This window comes from Apteryx mantelli, chromosome 1 (assembly GCF_036417845.1).
Source record: "Apteryx mantelli isolate bAptMan1 chromosome 1, bAptMan1.hap1, whole genome shotgun sequence".
In the NCBI taxonomy this organism is placed as follows: domain Eukaryota; kingdom Metazoa; phylum Chordata; class Aves; order Apterygiformes; family Apterygidae; genus Apteryx; species Apteryx mantelli.
In genome coordinates this window covers 23,585,650-23,606,717 of record NC_089978.1, presented here as the reverse complement: position 1 = coordinate 23,606,717, position 21,068 = coordinate 23,585,650, and the positions used below count along the sequence as shown (strand labels likewise).

At 40.3% G+C, this 21,068-nt stretch overlaps 1 protein-coding gene across 1 annotated transcript in view; it reads left to right on the top strand.

Annotated features, from left to right (window-relative positions):
- ATP8A2 (ATPase phospholipid transporting 8A2) overlaps window positions 1–21,068 on the top strand; it is a 330,956-nt gene that overhangs the window by 161,371 nt on the left and 148,517 nt on the right. The window contains 1 exon segment of the mRNA XM_013962146.2: window positions 17,063–17,246. Within this exon segment, the coding sequence (XP_013817600.2) occupies window positions 17,063–17,246 (184 nt within the window).

The window sequence follows — 21,068 nt, the reverse complement described above, 5'->3', positions numbered from 1 at the left end:
GCTTTTTCAAAATCTCCAGTATATTTATGTAGCTTTACAAACTGCTCAAGTTGCTATCCTGCATTGTTAATTAGTGATAACTGATCTCTTTTGCCTTTGAAGAAAAATTAGTAGAAAAGCAGGTATATAGCTATCAGGATTTCAGTTCAAAGCAATAAAAGATCATTTTTGTGGCATGACATTGTATTATGTTTTACTATGCAAATTGCTATCAAATTCATTGAAATTCTAGAATTAAAACATGAACTGGATTCTAGCTTTTCTTTTCCAAGAGATTTTCAGTAGGATATGTCCAGTTTGAGTTGATAATATTGCAATATCTGTTGTTTCACTAGTGATGAATCTCTATATAAACTTATGTTTGCTGTAGTTGTCTGCTAATGATCTTAAGCTCATTTTCATGTAAAAATATCTGTATTGGGTCAGACCCAATTTAGTCCGTGTTCCTGTTCCTACTAGTTACCAGCAGTAGCTGCCTTGGGAAAGTGTGTATAATCAGTGAATATGGGACCTCTTTTGCCACTAGCTCTATCTGCATCTTGTTTTCATAACCCTTGATGGATTTCTTTTTCCCTTTGATTTTTTTTAATTTTTTTGAATATGTTTAATCTCAATTAAATTTATAATTCTACCAGAGGATGTTATGTATTGTGCTGAGAAAGTACTTCCTTTTGCTTTTAATTTGATGCCTCCAAGTTCTTGCATTATAAGAAAAGTTGAATAATCAATAATCGTTCCCTCCTTGCTTCCCCCCTTTCTGTTGGCAGAACTGGCAAGTGGCTATTGCATCTAAATTTGTCCAAGATGCATAAACTGGCCCTGTCGGGCTCCTTGGGGAAATCCCTACCCGCAATCAGTGGGGAGGGCACAAGAGGAAGCCTGACTCTGTACGTCTGCAGAAGCAGGGCTCAAGGGTGGCTTTTCTGTTCTTGGGAGCAGAGGGACAGCACAGTGGATCCTGATCCCCCCCACCCCCCCACCCCAAGCCCCATTCCCATTGCTGCTCTGTCATTTATCCAGAGGGCAAAATGCCTCCATCTCATCTGGCTTTTTTCCGCTGTTCCCTGAAGAAGAGTCAGTCATCTATCTCTATCTGAAGGAATGACTTGGGTGTCCTTGTGCATTTTGTGCATCTGGGAAAGGTCAATTAAGTCTGGCCACAGAGATTCATTCTTAGCAGTTAAAATAACTTCCAATTATATATTAGGCTTCAGAAAAATAACAGAAATCTTGCTGAACCCTAGGAGGGTAAAATGTAATACACTCTAGCCAGAGTTCCTATTGCTTGTGACACGTATTTGAAAGAGTCATAGTCCATTTGTTCAGAGTTATTTTTTTACATGTTAGTGTTCTTTTGTAAATACTATAGCGGCTTTGTAGAAAAGCAGGGTATTGGATATAGTTGAAAGTCTAAATGTCTTTAGTAAAGTGATGCTGGGGAAGTTTGTCACTGGAAGCTCTCCAGTGAAAGGTTATTGAAAGAAAGGTGAGTCAGTGAAATGGAAGATAGAAGAAGGAATTTTAAGCAGCATAAAAAGGAAAGAGGGAGGTCATGTTTGTTTTTTTTTCTAATTATGATTTCAGGGAAGTAACTGACTGCAAAATTACTTAATTATCTTGTTTATTGTAAACTCCTATGCTTTTTCTGAAGATACTAGAAGTGCTTTTCCTTCATAAATCATGTTAAATCAAAGCACTTTCATTATATTACAGCGTTCTATAAACTGATGTCACAACTTAAGAAAAACACTTTTATCTGCAAGCACTTAAGAACATTGCCACTTTCAGAACTATGTAAGACATTAATAGCTGGCTTGTTCAACTCCTTTCAGCTTTCATGCTGACATGTACCATATTGAAGACATTGGTTGTTTGTATAATACTTGGTTTGATCTTTTTTTTCCTGGTACTTTCAGTACTGTTGAATCAATCAAAGGAAGTTATTGCTCTGTTGGGCATTAGCATACATTTAGATATTTCTGCGTTAAGGACTGTTCACAAAGGAAAAGGCTTTTATGTCAAAAAAAAAAAAAAAGAGTAAACAGTATGACTACAGATGCTTTGAGGTGTGCCATTATTTTTGACCCACGTACAAATGAAAATGAGCCTGTTTGTACTAGCAATTATTCCAGAGTGAGTTATGTGGTTGTGCCCCCCCACACACACCTTTTTTTATTTTTAATTCCTTTAGTCTCTGTAACAATGAAGTGCTACAGATGGAGAGAAGACTCTCAGTGGCTCTTGTGGTGATAGTTTGCTTTATTCATTGATTAGCGTGGACAACTGGGCTCCCCCCCCCCCCCAAAAAAAAAAAAAAAATCTACTGCCCCATGATGTACTGGGAATAGCAATGCAATGAGAGAGTTCTATGATGCTGATAGTAAATATTCAGAATTTGTGTATGACACTCAGGTGACTCCCCTTGGAAACTCTTTCTTAAGGTAAATTTATTGGCAGAAACCAGATCTGCGGAGGACTGACTAATGAGGCTTGAATAAGGTCCAGATGATCAAAGTCAGTAGAAGGATTTCTGTTTAACTTCAGTGAGCTTTAGACTGGGCTCACGGTGATTATGTTTGTTCCAGGTATTAAATCGGGTGAAGAACTGCTTAAAATGTGTCCATGGCTTTCCTAATAGTAGTCTTGTCTATGCTGTTTGCACAGATGCCAGAGATATTTTATACAGTTGAACATAGGAAGGGATAGATAGGAATTGAGATTTGGCTCAGATATAAAAGGCTAGGAAATTTAACTGTAGAAGTTAGCACCGTCTGTGATGTTTATGGTACAACACAACTGGGAAAAGGGTTTGTTTTTCTTAGAATCTCTGTCTTCACTTCGGTCATATCTTCTCTTCTTTTTCACACAAATATGTAGGCTCTAGCATCTAGGAAGCTTCCAGCTCTTTAATTCATATGTTTAACTTTCACAGCAGCTGTTAGACAGAAACAAGGCTAATGGCCAGTTTCCTGAAACTGTTCTGCTGTTTGTTCCTGATTAATTTTCTTTAATTAGGAGAATTAGATCTTGTTTTCAATTTTGTATTTGTCAGCAAAGGTGAGGGAAAGAAATTAGAGATGTATGTTACTTTGTTTAAGGTCTGGTTTCCTCTGAAAACTGAGTTATGATCAGACTTTATGCACTAATTATGAGATTAAAATGTTAATTTTTGCTAGATTTGAAAATAGCCATGTGGAGAGTGCTTTAAAAAAATGTAAATCTTTGAGAGTTGACCATTTGGGAAGGAATCTTTGCCCTGTGGAACTCTTACTTGCTGGATCAGAGCAATTTCTGTTGAGTCTACACTGAGTGTCTAGCTTTCTCAAGAGATCTGTTTATTTCTTTTGATGGATTGGCTTTTATACCAGATGCATTTTTTTGAAGAGTCAGTGGCATAAAAATAACCAAAAAATTTTTATAATGTCTACCCCAAAACAATGTTAACTTATTTGCCAAGTCCAATGCATGTTACCATCTAGATGTATCCACTGTTAAAAGTAGGAACATCTTAAGCTAAGGAAATAATGCACAAAGTTATAGAAGTAATTTCAGCACCCATGGAGTATTTGGGCTAAAGAGTGTGGATGGTGATAAAGTGAGAAGAGTCTGAAGTGCTGGTGGAGAAGGAAAAAGCAAGGCTGGAGAGTGAAATCTGTTCACCTGTGGAAGATGCTCCAATAACATGGGTTGATGACTATGTGCAGAGGGAAGGAGATGAAGTTCCACAGTCACTTTTCCACCACAGCAGCCAGTTACACTATGTCTCATGGTGGAAAACGGCTTGTTGCAAAGGCTGCATGCGTACTAAACATACTTTTTTGAAATCCAGGCCTCAGTTTTGTGTGCAAGAACCACAGTGGAACTCTGATCAGAGATGAAATCAGTTCTTCAGCTGGAACACCTTTTCTCCTTGTTCTCACTAAACTCAGATGTCAGTCACTGTTGGATGGAAAGGATCTCTGGAGGCCTAATCCAACTTTTTGATCGAGGCAGGATTATCTTCCACAGCAGATCACATGAACCATGACTTAGTTGAGTTGAGCCGTGAAAAACTCTTAAGGACAGAGATTCCACAAGCTCTGTGGGCAGCCTGTTCCATTACTGCACCACTTTCCATGTGAAAATGTCCCTGGTGTCCAACCTGAACTTGCCAATTCAGTCTGTGGCCATTGTGTCTTGTTATATTGTTTGACGCTACTGAGGAGAGTTTGAAGAGTAACTCCATTTTAGGCAATTGCCTAAAACTGCCTTGCCTGCCAGCTACACAAGTCCAATTCAATCAGCTTCTCCTTACGTGTTATATGTTCTAGACCCTGTATATCTTTGTAACTCTCTGCTGGACTCTGAAACTCCATTTTCTCCACATCCCTTTTCAACTTGGAGCCCAAACCTCTTTATGGCATTGCAGATGTCTCCTCAGTGCTGTGGAGAGGGGGATAATAACTTCTGTCTATGTGCTGGTCACACTTTTAATATGCCCAGTTCATAATTTCTCTCAGTCAGAATAAGAGTGCACTCTTGGCTCATATTGAACCTGATGCCTGCCATAAGCCCCAGGCCTTTTTAGCAGGGCTGCTACTCAGTCATTTCCCAGCCTGCATCAATGCATGGGATTATTGTGTCCCAGGTGCAGAGCTTTGCCCTTCTCCATGTGAATTTTGAGATTTGACCCAGTCTTCGATTTCTTAAGGTCCTTGTGAATTGAAGCTGTGATTCTTTGTCATCCAGTCCCCCTTGATGACAGTTCTGTGTCATCCACAGGCTTGCTGAGGGTGTGCTTTTTGTCAGCATCCATGTCACTGATGTTGAGCGCTATGGGCCCTTGTGGTACTCTGACCATTAGCAACTGGACACTGAGCATTGATCACTGCCTGAATCCTGCAAATTATATTTTATTTTAAGAATAGTGTTATTTGTGGTTCAAAAATATATTTAAAGAGTTGGATTCTCACTTGGGCTGATCCCTCTGCCCTGCTCCAGTGTGTTGCTTTATGTTTGGGGTGACTTTTGTACTTGGTATGAAGAGTGTAAATGAGAATAAAATCTATATTCTTAAAAAAAAAAAAAAAAGCAGCAGGGAATCTACAATATTCTTATAACCAAATGCCTTTAGAGAATAAGCAGGTTTTTTGTTCCATATAAATTGTTTGGATTTTTTTTATATCCAGAAGATTTAGTAATTTACTTTTTTTGGCATTCAGTCTGTTTTTAGAGAATTTTTTTAATCAAAAGTGTTAGCTTTGATTTTTAAGTCATAATCAAGTGCGAGTGTAAGGCTATTTGTAGACTGTAATCTTGCTGTTTTTCTAGTATACTCACAGGAGAGCTGTTCATATAATATTTCTCCATCTCTGAACTGAGTTTTCTGACCACTTTCAAGCTAGATTACAGTTCCTGAGTCCTCCTGGAATTCTGCAGTAGTAACCCTTGATTGTGCATTGCATGTCTCTGCCAGCAAGCTTCTAGCAATGCTACTCTATTAACTCTGCTTGGAGAAACATTGAAATGCTGTGGAGGGGTATAGAGAATTGTACAGATGTATTCAACATGAAGTGGCTTTCCAAGATGCATTTTAGGAAAATATAGTGCTCCGAAGGTAGGTACTGGCAGTGCAGTGAGATAATCAGCTTCTTGGGCAGGTAGAAAACCAGCTGTCCCAGTCAGGTTCTGGCTGTGAATGCCCATATTCAATTGTCATTACTGAAATAATCAGCATGTGACTTTTGGAAGCTTGCAATCAATCTCTTGGCTATTGATGCATCTACTTTCCTCCTTCCTTCTCTAGGTTCTTTTGGGCACAGCTTATATTGAGATGGTATGTATCTTAGTGTGCCTTGTAGACTAGCTTATAGAGCTAGCAGGACCTTGTAGAAAGCATTTTACATCTGCTGAGCACTTGGAAGACTTTTCACACTGTTAAAAGACTTAGGCTGGGCTTTCATTACATATCCTAAGAGCTTTCCAGTTGCCTGGAATGTAGAGATGTCCTACTTGAGAATGGGGCTCACTTTTTGCTTCCATTAATGATGGTCTATTTGGCAATGAGATTTTTCTCAGGGCATCTTATTTTGGAAATGAGTTGTTTTCAGTGCAATCACAAAATTCAAATATAGAAACTGATTCAGTCTGATACCACTTAGTAGACAGGTTTGTGTGAACTTAGGTTTCCAAGTGTTGTATAAATTTCAGAAATACGTGTTTTTCTGTGTAAATAAAAAGACTATGTACTGCTGCAAATGCCATTTTATAAACTGCAGATATCAATATACTCTGGCATATGTGGAGAGTATCCTTTCTAAATCACAGAAGCCTCCTCCCTGCCATCTATAGAGTCCATGAATATTTCAGCACTGGGCATGTCAGCCTCTTTCCTCATGGGTTTTCTATCCTTACTCTTCATGGCTCAAGCAAGACTATCATTGAATACGGTTAGATTTCTGGCAGTCTCTCTTTCAGTTTCCATGGTATCTTACAGTCAGCTGTTCCATATGGTCTGGCTCATTCACCTCTTTGCTCTAGTAGCCTAGGCTTATGGGTGTTTTAAGTTACCTTGGCAATAATAAGGTAGTTCTGTCTGATACTTTAAATTACATTGGTGCCAATACCTTGGACTTTCTAAAATTGTATGTTGCTATGGCACTAGCAGCCTGAAGCTGTCCAGTGTTTAAAATCACTGTAACAATGAGAGGTCTGCCTCTTCTAGAGCAGTCTGGTATAAAAATGGACATAGACTTCTGCTCTCCTCTGCCACTAGTAATGGGCTTGTACTTTATGCTGCCTCTGAGTTGCCCAGCAGTTCACCTGAGAAGATAAGCTACTAGAAAAGGGCTCATTGTAATGCTGTCTGTCTGAAACTTTTCAAAACTGATTTCCCTCCAGGAAGTCGGGTCCTTCAGGCAATATCCTTGTGTCTGCTTTCAGGAAAAGATTAATTTAATGAACCTATTTTCTCTTTCCTGTTCTAAAAATCCTTATGTATACCTCTGTTTGGCTATCTTGTTTTATCCTCCTTAACTAAAAGGGGTGGGTGAAGGGATGATGTGGCCTGGCATCTATTGCTTAGCACTAGCTAAGCATGCTCTGTGAAACTTGGGCACATGTGTTACCAAACCATAACTGCAGCATTTCATATCATTTTTATAAAGGTGCAAAGGTTTGACAGAGTGAAGACTTGGCTCCTAGATCTGTGCTCTCTTATGGCCTAATTTAGGATGGAAAGTTATTGGCCTGGTTTGGGCTATTAAGCAAAATATTTGTGCTTTTTTGACCGTCCCTGCTGGAAAGCCCTTTTCCAATGAATTTTAGTAGAGTTACAAGGCATGTCTTTTTCTGGCCCAAGCAGGTATTAGAATTATCAAATGTTGGCAGGCTGGTATGGCATTTAAATTACACAAAAGTGAAATCATTTCCAAAAAGTCTGAAGTTATCTTAGGCATTTTGAAGACAACACGCTTTTTTACTGTTTTTTTTTTTTAATAAATATAGTATCACAATCTGTAGCATCAATATTCCCAGAGCTCTGTCCTGTCTTTACTGGTATGACTGCTGTGATCAGAAACATGGATGAAACTAGAACTAAAATCATATGTGTGTAAAAGAGAAGCAGTTCTGAGAGGTGTGAGCTGCATGCAGGGGAAGAAAAGTGATTTTATAGCATTTTTTCAAACCCCCTGAAGAATCCATTTGTAACAATATCTAGGTGGCTTGCTTGGATCTTTCAAAAGTACCTACAGGCATAATTCTCAAGCCGATGCAAGTTTGGAAAGAAAAAAGGGAGCTGAGGTTTGCTAGGCTTTTACCTGTATGTTAAACACCTTAGGCTATGCCTACGCTGTTTAAGAGAGGTAAGGAGCAAGTGTGGATGCCAGGCTGTGGCTGTCCATCCTGTGATGTTGACATGCTCCCTGATCCTATTCCAGATGGCTCCAAAGCCAAACACCTGAACAAGGTTTTGGGGACAGTTTGCTGGAGGAATTCCTCCCCAAAGGTGGTGGGGGTGAGACTGGACCTGATTTGCCTCTTCCAACCTGACAGTTGTCAAAATGCTATTGCACCAGGTTGTGTGCTCATGCCCTGGGCAATAGCCTGCAATGCATAGCTTCAGTTGCAGGCGCTCTCCTCTGCAGCATAGGCCTCGCACTTAAAAGGCCCTTGAAAATCAGGGGAGGGGGACCAGTACCCATTGCATTCACATACAGACACACGCCATCATTTTGTTTTTGGTTTTGTTTTTTCCATTTTGCTGTTACAGAACTGGCTGCTATTAATCACCTTTTGTTCCACAAACCACAGGGCATTTCTGTGTCAAACCTGAATACTGAGACATTTGCTGAGATGTGGATATGTTGAAGACACAAAGATGGCCAGTTGTGTAACAGAGCAGATGGGACTGCAGTAAACTTTTAATGGTCTTGGAAGGGGAGGGTGGTGGGCATGGAACGGGGCAGGCTGGGAGCCAGGGGCGTCAGGTCCTGAGTGCCTGGAGGAGCATTACCACAATATACTGGAAATATTCCCCCAAGGTGGTGGTGTGCCATCCTTTGGCATGCCAGACACAGGGATGCTTCTCCCCTGGGCAGGGTGGTCACTTGCCAGTGCATACTTGTGCTGGGACAGCATGTTAGAGGGGCGCAGGTGACCTAGCGAAATGGCAATGCTACTGGATGGCCTTGGGCAGAGAAGCAATCACTAAACCTTCTTGGTGTAAACTTGGTCCTGTTAGCTTCTGGTATAAGTGATGAGTGAACACAACAAAAGCACTCCTCTACCCCAGACTGTGTATTTTAAGGATTCAAGATAATCATCAATTTACACTGTATAATTCTGACTGTGCTACTAGAATATTAGTACTTTTTTTTCCCTCCTTCCCTTCCCTACCCTCATCCTTTTCTTAGCCTTGCTGCTTGTGTTGAGCCTGAGGTTTAGAGGTTAATGTAAACATTTTGTATTGCGACTTGCGTTTTGGAGTACACACCGTGCTTTTCTTTAATGCCTAACCTGCCTTTGAACAGACTGCAGATTTATTTCTCAGTCTTAGTGAATTATTAAAAGTTGCAAACTGGTCCAAGTTTCAAGTCAGATTTCTGATTGTCTATATTAAGATAGCTAAAAACGGCCTGGGCTTTTTTAATATTGGTGTGAACACCCTTGCGCTCAATTTCTGTAGTGGTTGAGAGCTTTAGAAACTGGAAGTTCAGTTCTCTTTCTAACTGCCTAAGGATTTTAGAGACTTCACTTTAAGCATTTTGTTCTTGTTAAAGAGAGACTGAACTTCAGGGAAGCATTAGAAATGCCTTGGGTTTGTTGGTTTTTTGTGTTGTCATGTAAAGAATTCTACTTCAGGCTCACCTTTCTTCAGTGGGACAACAGCAGTCTGATATTTGAGCTGTACTGATAATTCTGAGATTGAAAACCCTACTATTTACAGATCAGGTAGTACTTTCAGTTTGGGTAATGAGTCCTCAGCATGATATACTAGTACGCAGTACGGCCCTCTGATGGTAATTATTGGGTAAATTAACCTGCTTGGGATTGTATCAGTCTGTCTGTTCCTGGAGCATGTAATTCAGGGATCATATGTTTTCCAGCAGTAATAGGCAGTTGCAAATTGACCATTTATGCGTGTTTTCATTTTAAATTCCAGAAGATTCCCCTACTGCCAGAGAGGGGGGAAAAAAGTCCTGCCGAGTTTTTAGGGCTCGGAATAAAGAAACAGGGCTGTGTCCGATACTCGCAGCACTGCTGAAACAGCAAACAATTTCCCATCCATTAGCTACATCTCCCTTCCCTTTCCTTTGCCATCACTGTATTTTTTGCTCGTTTCTTAGGTATAAGGTTGCTCCTGAAAGAAGTAGTACTTTGTAATAGTACTGTTGTCTGAAGCTGCTGGATCTTGCATTTCTGAGGCATGGTTAGTGCGGAGAAGCGGGGCGCTCGGGAGGCGGTAACGCTGCTCATGTGAGTTGGTCGATGCTACCGCAGAATTATGCAGGTTGTAGAGGCAGGTGTTCGTCATGGCTGTCCCAGTTTAGCCCTTGGCTTCACCCCAGGGCAGAACCTCTCTAAATGGACTAAAGCGCTCATTAATGGCCATGGTGCCAATTGTCACTTAACTTCACCACACGTTACAAAATTCCATAAACAGCTCTGCTCCCCAAAACACACACGCTCGCTCGCTCCTATCCCTGCGCTTGAGGGTACAGAGATACTAAGTTGTACATTTTAGAGACTGGAATTTTTTTTTGCGCTGTCATTAAAAATGACAGATTTCTGTTGCATGCAAACTGCTCAAGCTGATTAGCATGGAAATGAATGTGCCTTAATCAGCTTGGGGTAAGGGAAGCTCAAAATTAATTTGATACAGTAGTTTCACTTTAAAAATGTATTATAGCTGTTGCCACTAGCAACCATTATAGTTAAATATGAAAAATAGGCTCCTATATAGCACCATGTTTACGCCAGCTCATCACTTTCCAAACGATTCTTTTTCCAAACTGTTTTCCCATTTTATCTTTGCCCCATAAAGCATGTTGGGGGAAGGGCAATCAAGAGAGAAATATACAGGGAGGGATATCAAAGAGGAAGAACATGCTGACTTGAAACTTAACCCTGTGTTCACTATGGCACTGTGTTGTATCACACTGCTTAATACACTGAATTCAGCCTATAAAGAGGTTATTTTGCGGTCCTTGCCCTGTAGAGATCATTTCAATGTCAACTCTGAATGACGAGAATTGCAGAGATATTGGAAAGCAAATGACAGATACTGTAATGATACAATAGAGGAATGTATGTAATTAAAAAAAAACATTGTTTTTATGATAAAAAGGTACTAAATGAATTTGGGTTCTTCCTTTCTCAAAAGCCTGGGTATGACTTGGTGGTTTTATAACTGTTAAGGGAGCTTTATATTAAGATGTTTCTATTACACCTTAAGTAGAAGGAACTATTTTGAGGAACTGTTTTCAATTAAAAAGAGCTGCCAAGTGTTCTATGAGTATATGCATAGGGGCGTGTGCATGTATTTTGTTTCATAGAGCCAAATCATCAAACAAACTGTCCTGGCTAATCTGGAATTTATAGAGATAATGTGTGTTGTTCAGAAAACCAAGTGTGTGACCAACAAGTCAGCTAGGCTGAAAAACTGAAGGAAGATTTTTTTGTAGTTATACCAAGATGAAATGAGACTCCTAATAATGAAATGGAATATAAAAGTTTTTAATGCTTAAAAATAATATTACAATTGATGTGGTGAGCTAAATAGGCCTATGATACTCTGAAGGATGGTCTGCTCAGGAAAAAAATGGGCGAAGTGCAGAGAGGGGAGATTGTATCTGGAATGTCAAAGGGTGTTGAAGCTGTGGTTGTTTTTACAGCAGCTAGTTGGGGTTTGGTGAAACTTATAGTCCTCTGTGTTAAGAGGAGATGGGCTTTGGAAAATACTGTAGAAAAGAACTGGTGAGAGTTGGGAGCACTGTCAAGCAGTGAGAATTGCAATAGAAGGGAAGGAGGATGTTGATATCAGTTTGTTCAACTCCGGGTGCCTGTGAAGCGAGGAAGTAGTTATGCCACCTCCCCAAAAACCAAGTGAAAAGCATTTCCTCCCTTGCACACCTGTTTATTTTGAAGGTATTTAGCCACTGAGTTAACATAAGACTGGTTTCACCTTGTGTTAGTTCACATGTCTGTAGTAGATGTTTTCACATGAACTAGTTACCTTCAACCCCCTTTACCTTGGTGGAGAGAAAGAGACGTAGTAAGAGGAGATGAACTATACCCTTAAAGTACGTCTAAAGTAGGCCAGATGAATTGCACTCAAAGTGCCTGTTTCTCTCCATTGACTATATAAGGAGTGTGCTGTGAGTAGAGCAGATAGAGATATCTCCATTGGAGGCACTTAAATTTATTCAGACGAATTCCTTTGGTGCTTTTTATGAATGTTAAAATGTCCATCAGTTCATTTAGTGCTGTCTCCAAAGTTTTAAGTACTACACCAGAGCCCACTGCTTTGAAATCTTGGCTGTCAGCTGGTGGAGTAGATACAGAGCACTTTGTAAATGGAAAGCATTTCAGCATAATGCACATCGAGGCAATAAGATGCATGTATGTTTTCAGTTTCTTCTGTTCATTATTCCTCTGCGTGGATTACTGTATGATTGCATCTATGCAAGTTATGTTGGAGGATCCTGAATGTAATTCAAGATTAGCACTTGTCTGGATGACACAGGGCTGAAATTTGCACCCTGTTATGTGTCAGGAGAAACCACTGTCTTATTAGAAGCTAAATACCATGTCATGGTAGCATTCCTTGCTTTGAGTATCACTTTTAGTGGTGCGTTAATTTATCTTGTCTCATTTTTCGGGTGATCAATGTATATACTTAAATGTCAATAACATTGATAACTCTCAGCTTTTTTCGAGCTGTTGTCCACTCTAGCTTTCCTGAAGATGAGGTCACTTGCACTGTTTTGAAGTACTGGTGTATTTTGTGATAGAACAGGGTAAATTCATGTTCACTTCAATACAGGTAGGCCCTTGAGAGCCTTTTTATTGCATTAACAAAACATTTCAAGGAAGCAGAATATCAAATTAATGTTTTACGTTAAACACATTAATGTCTTTGTGTTTAATCTCTGTTACAGTGTGGAAGCAGGAGAAGTGTAACACTCTGAACAGCTTCCTTTCTTGCCTTCCTCTTTTTCACGAATGAACATTTTAAATTTGAAAGTGTGGGTGAGAATGTCTTGAGTATATTTCAAAGAATTGAGGGTAGCAGTAGTATACTATTTTTAATAGAAATGCTCTAATCTCCTTGCAAAAAGTTTGTGAAGAGAACAGAGGAGTGTGCGCTGAGAATCAGTATAGCGCTGTGCCTCACTCCGGCATGTAAGAGCTTATGGGGCTGTATCCTCCTTGAAGTAGCAGGAGCACATGCCTTCTAATATGGTCTGGATATAAACTGATCTTTTATAAATCACCTAATCTTTCTCTGCCTCGCTATCATTTAGATAAAAGGGCTTCAATAAAATTTGCTTATCTTGTTCTTTATTCAAGTCTTTTTTTATATACATTTGATAGGGTCTGCCCTAGTATGACCCAATTGTTATTGGGTCCTTTAGACTTGAATGCAATAAATAAAACTAATCATCTCCTGAAATATTGCATTTTATTTCACATCTATGGCTTGTGTCTGTACACTTTGAAGCATCCAATGTGAAAAACTTACTAGTGTGTGTTACCTGAAACCTACCTACAGCCACACTGTTCCCTCATGGATTTAAATGACTTTATAACAATTAGGTTCCTTGTTGTTCTGGGGGTCTCTGGCTCTGGACTGCGTTTCTCTGCCAGCTTCCGCCCAGGACTTGGTGCTTTGTCCCCTTTCTTGGTTGCTTCTGCCTTCCTGTCCCATTAGAGAGGAAGCAATGTGATATCAAGGCACAGGTGATCCTGTGCAGAATGGAAACTGCTTTCTGCATTAATCTGGTGAAGATAGTGATAGCAAGAGACTGAACAGGTTTGAGACTAAAGAGACCCTTCCATTTTTCAGTATCAGTTTCTACTGTCCCAAGAGTGAGGCTGCATAAAGAGGCTCCCAGAGCAGGGTAAGTGGCAGGTCTGCTGTATGGCTGGCACTGAACTTTATGCAGCACCCCTCCATTGTGCTTGAACGCTTTATATTGTATTTATCTTGTGCTGCCAAACAGTGAATGTGAAAAACTTTCTAAAGGCACAGTCCTGACCCCAGGCACTCTGCAGCTTAAATAGCCTAAATCTAGGTTCCTGGAGAAACAGTTTGAGCAGAAATATAAAGACTTGATCCTGTAACTGTAATGATGGTATCTGAAACCCATCTTCTTTTTGCCAGTAGTATGCTTAGAAGAGAGAATCGGTCTGGGCTAACTTGATTGTCTCTGTTTTCGAAAATATTTCTGAGCATAGACAGAAGTCGAGGTAATTTATGTATAAATGTTTCCAGTGAGCCCTTTTAAGTTGTCCTCGAAGAGCCTTTGTAAGCTGCGCTGCAGTCTGACGGGTTAATGAACACGTGAGCGAGTGGCAGATTTTGATGAAACTGGCATTTTGTTCACTTTGTAGCTCACATTTGGGTGCTTATCAAGGCAAGGCTTACATCCTGATATTGCTGCACTGAGCTCTGCAGTGAAAGCAGGGATGTTCCACCACATGGTAATTACCAGTAGTTGCGCATCACTGCAAAATTTTTCTCCAAAGTAGTTTGTTCCTTCCTAGTGCTTTTTACTTTGAACTGCTCATTTGTCCAAGCATCTCTGTGAACTTGGCTATTCCTCCTCCTCTTCCAAGCTATCACCTGGGGGAAGCTTCAGGTTAATAGTGTCCTGTGCTGTAATCTTCCAGTTATTCATGTAGACAGCCTATCAAATGTGTGAAAATGGAGCACGGCTCTGATCAGCTTGCTAAGGGGATTAATGTCATCTAGTGCAGTGTATTGGTACCTAGTAGATTATAAGGAGTAGAAGAGGTTTGGAAGCTGGGGCAGGGGGAGGTTTGTAAAACCCCTCAGGAAATCAGTAGCCATCTCAAGTTGCAAGTTTTCCAGCTAATGTACTGTGTGCAGCAAAACATGTTCTCCAGAGTTTGAGGATGAGCTTCATGGAAGGGAGGAGAGGAGGGAAGAGGGAGCGTGCTATAAAACTTCCATTTATAGTAAATACCTATAATGAAGTAATACTTCATGCTGAAATCTTATTTTAGGTTTCATCTTATTAGATCAAATGCACAAAAACTTAGTGTTTAAAGCATGTATCTAGTTTTTCTGTGATTTCTTTGGTGGTCTTGATTAAAAATGTAAAGACATTAGGCTTCAGCTCTGGGTGTTATTTGCTGACAACTTTGTCTGGCCAGGGCAGTAAAAGCATACTCTGTGCCCATTAGGTATTATTTCAGGAATTTCTGTTTGTATTATGACATCCAATTGGTTTGACCAGTCTGGACTTTTGAGAGATTGTTTTGTTCGAGGAGGAAGTCAGCAGGTCTATGTGGTGTTCAGCTGCCAGGAAAACACTGCCTGAGGTGTGCTGCAAAGGGCTTGTGGCCCTGCGCACCGGAGGGGCCCCTGGGGCATGGTAACAGGGGGCTGCCCGCTTGTGGGTCCCATCCCACCAGAAGAAGCTCCAAGTTTCTCTGGGGTTTGTATCTTATGTTAGAAGTCCATGTTGATTCCTTACTCAATTATTTAGTATCTTATTATGTGAAGTTAGTGTATGTGTGGGGTGTGTGTGTGTGCCTATGTATGTGTATATATATGTGTGTGTGTGTGTATGTATTTGTATACACATACACACCTGTATGTATGAGAGAGAGGATAGAATTTGCAGGCTATATTCAGAGCTGATTTATAATTATCAACTGACACTTTTCATGCACAATGGATTGGTTAGTATGTTGGCTTTTTGTGTTGGCAATATGACTGGGCCCCTACAGTGCAAAGTGCTGTTTTCATTGCCAGTCGGTTGAGTGCTTAATAAATCTATCCAATGGTATTAAGTAAATTTTATGGCCTGCTCAACTTTTTCCTCTGTTTTCAACTTTTAGGAATAGGACAGCTGCTAGGCTTTCTTTTTAGTTTACATGTGAATTTTGAGCCCAGCAATTTTTTCTTAGGAACCTTTTTTCCCTAACTGCTTCTCAAGTCTGGTCTTAAGAGGTGGTCAGCATGAACAAGATCAAGGCTAAAAAGTAAAAGGCTGAGCAAGATAACTCTGCTATTTTTTGATCAGCAATAATCTGGCCAGGTGTATTAAAAGGCTGTGAAAGTTGCTCCCACAGGATGTGGACTCTGAAAAAAGTCATGTAAAAAAACTCCATCTCTCCCCCTTCCTCCCCTCCCAACCTTCTCCCTATTTTAACAGTAAAGCCTTTGGATATCAGTTACATGTGGTTTTTTTGTTTTTTTTTGTTTTTTTTATGTTGAGTGTATGTGGCTGACTTGAGATGTGGAAAAGTTGTGTCTAAAGCTTTATTTAAGGGAATATAAAATAATTTGGAGCTTTGACTAAAATTGATGGGGAAAGGAATTAAAGTTGTTTGTACAGATGGGCTTAGAATGGAAATATTTAATCTACTTGTGGGTATTTCCAGAATACCTCATGTGATTTGGTAACCTGATCCACCTTTTTCATGAATAAAAGGCATTTTGGGTGTCTCATCCAATTTGGTTACCTAGTCCTGAGTATTTTTCCACTTCTCCTTGGTTTAGACCACTGCAACTCTATTGAATGTCATGAATTTATGTCAAACTGCAACTGGTGTACAATGAGAGAAAGATCAGGTTAAAGTAACTACCAAAAACCTGGTAGGTATTCAGATGTTATGGGGTCATAGTCTTTGTTTTTCTATGGGAATTGAGTAATATCACTGAAGTCGGTGATGTTACACCAGCCTATAACAAGAATGGGAGATGAGGGAGAAGGCGTGGTGCTTCTGATCCCACCTGGGCATGTGATCTCAGGCTGGCGTGAGCGTGGAAAGATGGGGTTGCAAGAAGGGAAGTAAACCTAAGGAAGGAAGAAGGTAAGTCTACAACATCTTTGCCAAGCCACTGAAAATCAGGAATGCCTCAGACTGAATTATCCTCTGAACCTATTAGTGGTCTTTCTCCTTCTGGATGGAGATGCATTGTAACAGCAGACCAGGAAGCCTGCATCCTTAATCTGTAAATTGTTGTGGTTGAAGAAAGACTCCACTTTCCAGTGTTCTCCATATAATATCACTGGTATATGCTGAAGTGTATCGGGCAGGAGGGGAAACTTTTAAAACCTTCCACGTCTATTTGATCTTCTCTTTTATCATTATTTGCTTGTACTTTATGAACATGTTTGGTGTTTTTTTTTTCCCCCCCTCCAAAGCTGCTTTCTTTCTGAAATGGTTTGGCACAGGTTCGGAAGCTTAGTTGTGGAAAAAAGAAACTTTCCAGTAACTGCCCTTTTAATATTTCTAAATCTAGATTACAGCCGTCCTTCTTGAAAAGGCATATATGTAACTCGGCACATGAGAAAATGACACATTTTTCTCTCCTTTCCAGAGTGTCTCCTCTACAGAAGTCTGAAATCGTAGACATGGTCAAGAAACACGTCAATGCCATAACACTCGCCATTGGGGATGGTGCCAATGACGTGGGAATGATCCAGACGGCTCATGTCGGTGTTGGGATCAGCGGGAATGAGGGCATGCAGGCAACCAATTGCTCAGATTATGCTATCGCACAGGTCAGGCGCAAAAGCATGACTGCTATCTCTCGTTGCCAGAGAGCCGCTGTGCGGCTTTCAAGCTAGGAGCATCCCTGTTCCTTTCTTTCTTGAGGCAGCTGTCTAAAGTGGATGTTTTGGATGCGTTTGGGATGCTTTGTTTTGAGTCTGTATTCTCTGGGAAAAAGCCCCATTCTCCCTCAAAGCTTCAGTTCCCTCCTGCCAGCTGTGGAACATCTCAGCCCTTCAGTAGCCAGCAAGGAGCGCGTTTGGTGACGCTTATGTTCAAGAGCTTCTCAGTGTAATTTATCTCCCTCGGTGCATGCTCTTGTCTCTTACTGTGAATAGGCATTGCAAACAGGTGTGTAAAAGTTTATCTGGCTGTTGGGAAATTTTTATTTTGAGGTGTTCCCCTCCTTTTTTCCCTTCGGATATCCAAGAATTAGAAAAAGTTCTGAAGTGCTGGCCAATATTTTCATTCCAGTATGTTATTTTGAGTGTGAGTTGGCTGAGTGCTCCCAAACTATCCCATCAAATCCAGCACTGATTACTTCAGCTAAGAGGAGAGTAAAAGAGCCTTTTTTCTTTGTTTCATTAAAGAAACCAAGATGTAGAATAAAGACATTAAAATAAGCCTGAAAAAGAAAGGAAACGCTTCAGCTGCTGGACATGCTCTGAATACTATTTGCAGCTAAGGTGCCATGCATGTGTCTTTGAGATTGATCACAGGGCAAGAACAGATGGGAGGTGGCAGGATGTAGATGTGGTCCACTGGCTCTTGTGATGTGTAAGCAGTCAGTTGATGTTTCATTCTGCCAGGGTGTAGGCAGATTTGCCATGCCAATTGATATGAATTGTTTGTTTTTGGTTTGGTTTGTTTGGGGTTTTTTTGGTAGTTTCTGTAGAAGGTGAGGTTTTGAAAAGGCATGAACACTCCTATTCTTTGGACAGGTAACTGCTCACTGTGTTAACCCTGCTGGGAAGCAAAGTGCCAGTCCTGCATCGCTGCTCTGCTGTGATCTTTGGTCAGACAGAGCACACCAGCTTTCAGGCTTGAATAACTCAGACCTTTCACCAAACATATATTGAAGATTTTAGGTTGTTTCATCAAGGACTTATTCTGTCCTGAACACTAGTATATTCTAAATATGTAGCATTATAGGAACTGCCATGATCACAAACTCTGTGGTATCTTAAAATGTCTTTCTCATTAGCTTCCATAGACTGTATATTGCCCCTGCTCTATGACTTTATTGAATATGCCTTACTTAGACTTCCTCAGATCCCTTATTACTTTCAGTTTTAGTAAGTAAACATAAGCAGTGAGAGTTCTGTCCATAGAGGGCCCTACACATTTAATTTCTCTGGTATTAGTTTCAATAACATTAAACCTGGTGAAGTCGTTTCACGTTCATGCAGTACTCTTGATTTAACAAATAAAAGGTGTTTTTTGATTTAATGTTAGAATGTGGGAAGTAAGTTGCTCTTGGTTTAAATTCCTATCTGGGAGTTATTGACAATAGCAAGGGGTAATATTAGTTTAATATGAAATAAAAGCTGGCCATGCTAGCATGGAGTTCTAACTTTGAAAAATTAGTAAAACACCGTGGGACTCTTCCCCCCTCCTCCCCCCCCCGCTGCGGTTAAATGGCATAGCTTTGTACTAGTTAGAAAAGATGCAAAGGAGTCCCTCCTGTAAAGGAGACTAATAGTGTATGGTAATGTATGTTTCAAAAGAAGTGTTCAAAAGGAAAAACCTGATCTCCATGGTGTGCATTTCTCTGAGTGAGGGCATATAACTCCCACTAAAACGTTACTGTATATGCATGCCTTGAAGGCAGAGTATGTTCTTATTGAGTAATATAAGATGACCACTATAATTTAGCATCTCAGGTTCAGATACTTCCCATGCAGCAGTATCAGAAGGAGGCACTTACGGAAGAGTAAGTCTCTATATAGACTCATTAAGGATTCCAGCAGGAATCGGAGAATAAACCAAACAAAAAAAAAAAAGGACACATATCTGAGTCTGCTCTAAATAACTTCCACAGGTGAAAGGAGCATTTGTTTGAATCGTCCTTTTCCCTTGAAATGTTATTGCCCCAATGATCCATATTAGGAGAATTCCCAAATCAAAACATTGAACTGCTTAGAGACACAGCAGTAGATTTTAATAACTTTTTTTTCTCTTAGTGAAAGGCTTTATTATGTTAATTCAGAGAGCATCTGGTATCTAGGGAGTGTTACTTTTTTAACTAGGGAAAATTCTTTTTTAATTAAATGTTCGTGTTTCAATTTTGTTCTTGGGAAATCTTGGTATGCATTTTCGCGGTCCTTCCTCCTTTTCCCCTGCTTGCCCCCCCCCCCCCCCCCAAACAAAAACCATGGCAGGCACCTTCACCTTTCGGTCAGGATGGAGTGTCTTTCTAAAAGATAACTTTTTTTTATACAGCGATTATGCCAGGGTTGTTACAGAAAGGACTGTAAAGGCTTATAGAAACTGTTTTGCAGGTAGACCAGTCAGATAGTCCTGATGTTCCCTTCTGGTTTAAAAAACCATGAATACACTAGTATCCAAACAAGTACAGTGTACAAGTACAAAGAGCTTTTCTGTACAATCACTCAAGCATGCAGATAGCTGTGTATGTGCATTATTTCACTGATCAGCTTAAAACAAGTTAAATTTCCCTTGTCACTTCTTAACAGGACTTTTCAGTGTGAGCAGGCTTAGAACTGCAGTATTTAGGCTACTGTGGCTCCCTTGCTGTTCTGTGTAATGCCTTCATTTTCATGGGGGGACAGAATAAAGAGCAATTAATGGTAGGATTTGTCTTGCCAAACTGCAGACATCTGCAGTGTAGAGACCTGCACGCAGGAGAGTGGCCCTTTCGACTCAGTGGAGAGGCCCGTGTTTTGGCTGTACTGACTCGGATATGTGTCATCTGCAAGAGTTGTCGGGGGTGACTTGTCTGGATGTAGGTGGGAAGGTCCCCACCCCAGCACTGTGTTTGCCAGTGAATTTTGATGAGGAAAGCTATAGTTGTGCTATGCACTTAACAGATGAGGCACTAGGTACCTAGTAAATTAACTACTCCCTTGTGTGTGTTCCACTTTCAGTCCTGCTTCAAGCTGGGCACATGCTGAACCATGAAGCTTGGCTGACTTTTATTTTCTCTTGCTCTTCCTTGCTGGCATATCCCAACAAATCTGAGTTGCCAATGCATGTCAGAAAGCCTGTTCTTACAGGATTTGTGGTTCAGTGTTTTCAGTGTTGGAAATCAGGGGAGCAGAGCTATCTCATGACAGTTCTAATTCATTACTGTAGCTTCCAGAGTTTCAAATAATATTTGGTTAAAATAACCAAGTTATCTAAATTCAGAAAGTTGAGCTTTCCCATCAAGTTGCTTCATGCAAATAGAAGCAAAGCAAATAATAGTCTTGTCCAAGAACCTTTCAGGTATGCCCATGCCAAACAGTAAATCTAATCCCCAGTTTGAGCTGTCTGCAACTGGACTAAAGAGGAATGCTGTAGGCCATAAAGAGGTTCACTGACAAAGCCAGCACTAGAAAATGATGAATTTCCTAGGCTGTGCTGTGAGATGGCTGCTGTGAAAGTCTATTGAATCCACTTGCGAAACTCTACTGAATTGAAAAGAAGTAGAACTGAGCTGTATCTCTGGGTTAAACTAGCATTATAAGGTATCATTTTTTATAAGCACTGGAGATTTATTTACTTGGCTTTTTTGACATACATTGCTTTTTAGAGTTTTTTGGTACTTTGCATAACACTTGCACAATCTTACATATTCGGTTGCTGCAAACGCTAATGTAAGCATTCATTTG